The 8,835-nt window shown below is 35.6% G+C and overlaps 1 protein-coding gene across 1 annotated transcript in view; it reads right to left on the reverse strand.

The window, feature by feature from the left end:
• The window catches only part of LOC118266710 (peroxidasin), a 44,642-nt gene extending 35,807 nt beyond the window's left edge, over positions 1-8,835 (reverse strand). Inside the window, exon 1 of the mRNA XM_035580219.2 lies at positions 8,493-8,835. Coding sequence (XP_035436112.2) covers positions 8,493-8,656 — 164 coding nt within the window. The 5' untranslated portion in view covers positions 8,657-8,835. The remainder of the gene's footprint in view (positions 1-8,492) is intronic.

Below are 8,835 nucleotides of genomic sequence, written 5' to 3' on the forward strand. Positions count from 1 at the left end.
CGCTGCTAAATGCCCGTAAACAAAGACATACAAAGTCTAGGTATGTGATCAGGTGACAATAGATTCACTGCCCAATAGACTATAATGGGTGATAAGACAGTACTTTCAACCTTCATTGTCACTCACCGTTGTATGAAAACAACCTTAAACGCTTGTGTCACCACCTAATTATAAAATACCCGATAAACTTACATGACAGATAGTTTATAGAAATGATTGATTGAATGATTTTTTTGAGGGGGTAAAATCATCCAATGACTTCTCTCGCCTTGGGTGAGGCAAGACGGAGTGTCAGGCGCTAACTGACTAAAACCACCCCGCTCCTTCTCCTGCTATGAGCCGGAACCCCGGTAACATTTTACGTTGTCCGCAGCTCCGGATCGGGCATCAGCCCTACTGAGCCGCATCAGTCATGGTCTGGCTCTTTGAGGCACGCGCGCAAATATTATTTGACGCGCGGTACGCACGGGATGCAACGGGCCCTCAGGGTGCTTTTTGAAAGATCCCCTTTTATATAAAGATGCGTGCTGTGGATGGCTTCCTACTATCAATACATCGCATACTCGAGCTGCGCATCTTCCTCGCACAGCTACTTTGCGGCGGTGCATCTTCATAGCACATCTTACTCGCACAGCTACATAGCTTAGTATCAGTGGAAATGGTCACATAGTTTCACAGCTTAGGCTCACATCTTCGTAGCATAACTGCATAGCATAATAATATCTCTGGTAAAAGCGCACCGTTAAACTAAATTACCTACATTTAACTTCATTATTTTACCCTAAAAATCTGTATAGCTGTATAGTAAAGCTGTATTAATATGTCATAGATTGGCGCCTGTAATTCAGTACCGTACTTATTGGTTACATTTGAAGTCTAGAATACGGAGCTCTTTTGTTCTCTTTCAAAGTTTAAAGGGTAACTAATGGATAGCGTCGGCGACAACGTGTTCGCTGTCAGACGGAACAAATGCTCTATCCGATGACTATATTGTCTTAAAACTTATACTTAAATCAGAAAACTGTAGTTCTTTGATGAAAATCTTTTTTTTTATTTAAATGTTTAGGAAAACGTTTTATTTCGTATATGTCAACTCAAATTAAAATAGTAGACTCGGTAGTTGGTAGATAATTCTTATATAATGGCGCTCTCGTTTCGACTACTTTAAACGTGAGTGTATCTGCCTCAATGGAGAGTATCAGCCTCAGGCCTGTAATGGTGATAGCGGCACTGTCGATGTTAAATATTCTTTTTTACTTAAAATATATCCCTTTATGGGTTCGAAGGATAGCAAAGTAATTAAATATTCTCTTTTGAGACTACAGTTCGAGTTGTGTAAGTCTGGTAGTATAAACTTTCTCACTTATTATGTTGGTACCTTATATGTATAATTAACATTGTTATGCGTATTTGAAAACAGAAAAATAGTTCCGTCGATTTTACTTGTAAATCTAAAAGCAATGCAATGGTTTGTGTTTTTCGTCAAAAATAAAATCGTTACGTTAAAAAACATCCGATCCTTCGAAGCCTTTGAGTCATCACTAAATAAGGGTATGTACAATGTACATTTATAACAATGTACATTGTACATGTACGTGTGTAGACATAAAACCTAGAGTGTACCTTTATAAAACTTATCTAAAAACCGATGATTTTTTTTTATAGTCAATTAAAAAGACAATGAATCCAAGAGACCTAGGAGTGGCCACTGCTGACTACAGATCCCTTCTCGCACGGAGAAGGGTTTGGGCAGTAATCGCCACGCTTGATCAAAGCTGATTATATATTTTAATTTGAAATTATAAGGCCAGGTTTCCTTCATCATTAGTCAGTGGTGTCTAAATATGCTTAGAAGGGACTTGAAAACTGGTAACTTGAAAATTTTCTCATTGGTACTTTGCCGTTGGTAGGTTTCGAAAACGCATCTTCATGCAAAAGAAGCGAGCGGATTAAGCCTCCGGGTCACCACGACATTAATTAAAAAGACTTGCTAACACCTAATATCATGGTCGTCAAACGTATTATGACGTAAAGCCAGTATTACGCAAAAGGCTACTAATTAATATAGGTATCCACTACCCATATTATTTATTGAAACCTAATAAAGGCTATCCGACAAAGGAACAATAGGTCTACAAAAGGTACTCAGTAGTTATAACTTTTAAGTCTGGTCTGGACATAACGACTCGTAACATTTGGTAGGTTAATTATTTTATTTTTAGCTACCTACAATACGGCTCAAGTTCGTCATAGCTTTAATGTCCTATCCAAATATTATGTTAACATAATTGATCAATTAAATATTCTGTGGAAAATTTTACAGGTAGGTATTCAAAAATCTACCATACCATATATAAAAACCCAATCCTATTCCTGGTCGCTATGCAATGTCCTACATCAACAGCTTTTAGGATTTAGACTCAATTCTGCCCATCAAAGTTAATTTGCTAATGGGTGACCAATTTTAACCTCACTATAGCCTCAATATAGCCTCTGGGCAACCGCCCAGAGGCAGCAAGTTTCGTGGAGTTTCACCCAATGTCTAGGCGAATACATTAGGTGAGCTGTCACTCCCGGCTGACAAACCAACATCAGGACATCAGTGACAGGCCTTACAACTATTAGAAAGACCAAAAATCTGACCATAGCTGGGTCTGAACAAAATATGGCCATCTGTCTATGTATCGGGTTGGAACCAAGAATATCTAATAGTTTATATCATCCTTAGCGGGTAGAAAATCCCAACTAATATTACAAATGCGAAGGTAAATAATTTTCTTTTACGTCGCAACAGAGCTCTTTTATAATGGTATGATTTTTGTGCCTAGAGGTAGTTAGAAGATTGTAGAGCGACATAGGCTACTTTTTCTCTTTGACCACGGCAACGAAGCCGCGGGCAAAAAGCTAGAAATGTTATAAGAATATTTCTAACAGGGTCGGAATTGAAACTGCGGTCTGAGGCTACACTTACTTAAAGGGACTAAAGGCAGGAATGAGATTCTACAGCTTCCTAGCTTGGACTTTGTCTTTTATTTTTTACAAATAAAAGTCCGTCTCTGCGGCCCGTATGCTTGTATCAACATGATAATATGGAACTTTTATTAGAAAATACATTCCTAACCACATTTACTTTAGCTGATCAGGACTACCGTAAATTATTAATATCAAAGCTGCATAATATTTCTAGTTAATTCCTGAGAAAATCTTTCATAAACTTCTCTCAAGTTGATTTTTTTTTTATTAAACAAACACACATTGGAGATAATTAAAAATATCATAATAATATGCTTTAATTAAAAATCTAAGGAATTCAAGTAAAGAAAAATGTTCATTAAAGCATCTACGTAATTACTTTGCTTATGGAGGAAAGCAAATTATTTTCAAACAGATATGAAGCGTGACATAAAAGTACCTAGTAAGTAGTAGATAGTTGTATCGAGAGGTGAAAACGTTAGAAACCTATTTTTGTGAGCCTCGATGTTAGTCTTTAATTCATTAGCCACTGCTAATGTCTGGACTAATCTCGTTGACTTCTTTTAACTAAACGGTCACTTATCGGAAATATCTAATTTGTGAGGTAAAAGTGAACTAGCAGCCGTGCAATTCATCGTCATTAACATTTGCACATCTAGCCTAACGAGCTGATTATTTGAAAAATTCGAAACCGCTTCGGACGCTTGTGTGAATTTTCATAAGCTTAGTAAGAGCAGCAAGGTGCTTAAATTATTTTTGAAATACATAATCTATGTGTAGTGTGTAGGACTGTAGGTACCTAGAAGAGGAATTACATTAAAACGTTGTAGTTTTTAGAGAGGATTACAAACTTCAAATGAGATATTTTCTGTTTGAGCAGGTAAGTAACTGGAGTGTCTATATTCGCTGCACTTAACCGGTCATGAAATGGAATCGATAAATGCAATTTCATTAGTACGCAATAAACCCTTGTTGAACGAGTGAAGCGAACTGAAACATTAGTTTCATTAGCTATGAGAAGGAATCTATATCTATACATATAATAAATCTGTAGAAGTGTCAATTCAGTACATTGAAAATATTGAAAAAATAAATAGCAGGGGTGTTACTGGATCGATACCAAACCCGCATATTATGTGATTAAAAAAAATTTGTCTGTCTGTCTGTCTGTCTCTATGTTCAGGCATCACGTGAAAACTAACGGTTCGATTTCGATGAAACTTGGTATAATTATACCTAATTATCCTGGGCATAAAATAGGATACTTTTCATCACGCTACGATCAATAGGAGCCGAGCAGTGAAGGGAAATGTTGAAAAAACAGGAGAACTTACTCCATTTTTTAAGCTTCCGTCGCGTGTGCAGCCTTAATGGTTAAAGCTACACAGAAATAATGTATGACGGAAATGTTCTCCTTAAAATTGTTTAAAAAATATTCCACGACGGCAAATGTCTATCTTTTATGGTTGACTCACAATAACACGTATAACTCCCGATAGCTTAGCAGTTCAGAGCTTTCTGATTATATTTGTCTACTCTTACGTTTATAACACATTCATTCATTCATAAAATCTGTAGAAGGGTCAATTCTGTACATTGAAAATATTGAAAAAATAAATAGCAGGGGGTGTTTTTTCTTTTTTTTTTTTTTTTGAGGGGGGAAAATCATCCAATGTGGGGAAAATCATCCAATGAGCAGGGGTGTTACTGGATCGATACCAAACCCAAATATGTGATTTTTTCTGTCTGTCTCTATGTTCAGGCATCACGTGAAAACTAACGGTTCGATTTCGATGAAACTTGGTATAATTATACCTTATTATCCTGGGCATAAAATAGGTTACTTTTTATACTGGAAAAATACGTAGAAAAAAAAATCTTTATTTTTCTGTTTTATTCTGCTCAACAGCAGTAGCTCAATAGAGGAATCTCCTTAATTATTATGGGCCTCGCCGTATTTAGTTCCAATAGATATTTATAAGATGTCATTGTCAGAGTTACTCAAAATGGAGAAATAAACTTCCACGCGAAGACGACATCCGCGCGGACGGAATCGCGGGCGGAAGCTAGTTATATTATAAACTAGCTTTTGCCCGCGACTTCGTTCGCGTGGAATAGTGACTTCCGGCAAATTTTTGGTTTTAACCACATAGTTCCCGATCTCGCGGGATCTCTTCAAAAATGAGATGTGGAAGATATTCCAGGGAACTCTTCAAAAATCAACATAATGAGCTCTGCGTTTGAATTTAATAGATGTATACTCACTTAGGGCATTGAAAAAATAGTTTAAAAACGGACTTAAACTAACTTAAAACTAAAGAAAGCTACGAATTACGAATTTATAACAATTAAAAAAGAAACTATATTACAACCTATCCTCTATGCTATAATAACCAAGCTTAAACTAAATAATTTAAAAGAAACGACTTAAATCTAATCTAATTAAAAAAAAAATTAGACTTACAATTTTATTAAAAAAACTAACTACAGTAACTACTAATAATCGATATCAAACTAAACCTACGTTAAATAGTTTAACCAAAAAACCAGGAAAACCCAACAAATAAACTTTAATTGACAAATACAACGAAACCAATTTAGAATAACATTACGAAAGTGCAGGACCACTACAGACAAATAATCATACGACTGATAATACACTTTTTCTACGATAGTACCGAAGCGCTCGGCCGATACCCAACCAAATGAATGTAACGAAACCATAGCGCGATCTATTTCGATCCCAACGCCATTTATCGAGGATAAAGACAACTTGGATTATTTATTTATACTCCGTTCGGGCATTTTCTTTGTACTAAAAGTTTAATTATATTGATATTATTTTTTTCATACCTTTTTACTATTTATTTATTTTTTTCGATGAATTAAAACAATAACATGAACCGAAGTCGTGTAACGATCGACATAGAATTATCTATACTCCGTTAGAGCATTTTCTTTGTACTAAATGTTTTATTATATTGATATTATTTTTTTCATACCTTTTTACTATTTATTTACTTTTTTTCGATAAATTAAAACAATAACATGAACCGAAGGGGTGTAACGATCGACATAGAATTATTTATAAATAATTTATTTCTTATTTTTATTTTTTGATTTTTGAAATCTATATCCAAGTCCTTTCTAAGGTTCTAAACTATATCTGTACCAAATTTCAACCAAATCCGTCAAATAGTTGCGGAGATTAATGGTATAAGCATAGAATGTTCGACGTGATTCTTTAATTTGACATAACTTTTTTATTTATGAACCGATTGACATAAAACAAACACTAAATGTAAATTTAAGCATCCCACAATATATTCGTGAAAACCGCATCCAACTCGGATCAGCCGTTTCTGAGATTAGCGCGCACAGACGAACAGACAAACAGACAAACAGACAAACAGACAAACAGACAAACAGACAAACAGAAAAAAAAAAGTTAATTACATTTTTGGGTTCGACATCGACATAACAATAACCCCTGCTATTTTTTTTATTTTTATTTTCAATGTACAGACAGCACTTTTCTACGATTTTATTATATGTATAGATAAAACTTTATGAACCCGTCCGTTTTCTTTCAGTAGACTTTCCACTGAATTTAACAATTTCTTATTTCGTACAAATCAAATCTTGACAAAGGAATTATCCAATTTGGTGCATCTATTCGAGATTTATTAAGGATATGCATTTTTATTTATATTCATTATTCTTATTTTTTTCTACTACAGGAAAGCCTAAAGAAATTGATGAAACAAAATACGAGTACTGACACCTTTAACAAATATATTGTCTTATCCTTTTTTTAATCTGGAGCTGCGGACTACCTAGTGGGTTTGCCGTGGCTTTGACTCGAAAAGCAGGAGTTAGAACGGGGTGGTTTTAGTCAGTAAGAGTCTGACACTCCCTCTCGCCTCGCCCCAGGCGGGAAGTAAGTGTGGATGATATACCCGCCTCAGAAAAAAATTAGAAGTCAGTTCAACCTTATTTCTGTAGATTTCCATTGAAAATATTCTCGTTAAAATGACACCCGAAAATAATTGGACAAAAAATGCAACGAATTTTAGGTGTAACTAATTCAGTTTAAATCGAGATCCAATTTTAAAAAATTGTGTTTTTTGAAATTGAGTCTAAATATGTATCATACGTTAAAATGTCAAATATTTCCCCTAAAGGGTATCCTGCAATTTTTTTGTGTAGGTTTTAATCATACACGTTTAAAAAAATGTTGAACGCGGTAGTTACATAGGGCCTGGGGCTCTCTTTTGCCCATTTAGCGCCAGGCTAGCTTAAAAAAATAATAACATGAACTGGTATTGGAGCTTTTGCTCATGTTATGGGGATGAAAAGTGATATCTGCAGACTATCTATAGATATTGTCCCCAAAGTGCAAACATTTGTAAATGAGTAGAACTCTAGATGTGACATTTTTTTTATAATTAGATCCTTTCGATAGCTTTTGCGTAAATAACGTAATAGATTTCTTAAGCCCCGGCGGCGGCGGTGCAACGGCGGGCGCCGGCGGCGATCGCTCCACGCAAAAGCTGTGTAGAAGATTCGTAGAATTTTTAAAAAACGTATTCCTTTTTTTAGAAACCGAATTAATAAATGTTTCTATGTAGGTAAGATAAAAATCTTTTTGTTGTAATTCTAACAAACGTGACTTGTGAACGACGTTTCGGACCTTTTGGGTCAAGGATAAACCGGTTCCAATCCTTCTACAGGATTACGTTTAATAACTTGCGATACTGAACTTTAAAATGGCAGGACTATTAAATAGTAGGTGTTTTAGGTAATAATAATTCTATTATTCGCAATTAATCATAATAAAATGTAGAAAAAATGCATTGAAATCAGCATTGGAAGCTGGAGTTGCGCATACACTCGAGGGCGTGCGGCGGGCCAACGCCCTTTCTGATTTTTTTTTTGCAATCAATCTCTAACAAAATTAACAATATTCATATTTATTTCTTAAAGACAAAAAAAAATGAGATGATCCAAAACGTCCCCTAAAATTAACTTCTCTGTAGGAACTTAAATTTTATTACAAAGGTGGGTAGTTTCGTTTTTGCTCGTACTTTCATGTATAAATGCAATGAAATAAATGTCAGACGCTACCCACTCAGTATCCGTTTGTTTCAAAGAGTAGGGATAGTGATAAAAGCTTCTGCGGAACTTTCTTATCAAACTACGTAGGTACTTGGATTGATGTCTGTGCTCATGTGTAGTTTACATGCCTATTGTATTAATTAGAGCGTGTATGATCTTTCTTTATTTATTACTAGCTCAAAAATTATCGCTAAGCTATGCCTTGTAAATTAGTTTTAGATTAGAGCTTTGAAATAGCTGAAACAGATTTGCTTTCGCAACAATTACATTTCGCGATCGCCGGAGCTCGCCGCCGCTGCTATGAATCTCACACTTATTTATAAAGCCATAGTAACAACACGCTATTTATAAACCAGCAGGGAAACTTGCTAAACTTAACAATAATTGAACTGGATACTTACAGACTGTGGGTATCGGCTGCCGGCTTTGGGACCGTTGTTAGGTCCTGATGTAGACATGCGACCTTGCTTCGAAAACATTGGCACTTGCCCGGACAATGTTTAGAAAAAGTTAACGCAAAAAGACTAAAAAGTAAAAGAAACTTAAAAAAAATAATGGGTCTCATTTTTCTAAAATTAAATTAAAATAAAATAATTGAAAATGGAACTTTGAAGAATTTAAAAGAGTTGAAATAGTACGCGCGCGGGAGCAGTGGTCGCGAGTGGCAGGATGCGAGTGCACCGTGCAGACCGTTGACTTGCGGAGCGGCGACTGGCGGCTGTCGGCGGGTAGTGTGGCGAGGCG

Source organism: Spodoptera frugiperda, chromosome 25 (assembly GCF_023101765.2).
Source record: "Spodoptera frugiperda isolate SF20-4 chromosome 25, AGI-APGP_CSIRO_Sfru_2.0, whole genome shotgun sequence".
NCBI lineage: Eukaryota > Metazoa > Arthropoda > Insecta > Lepidoptera > Noctuidae > Spodoptera > Spodoptera frugiperda.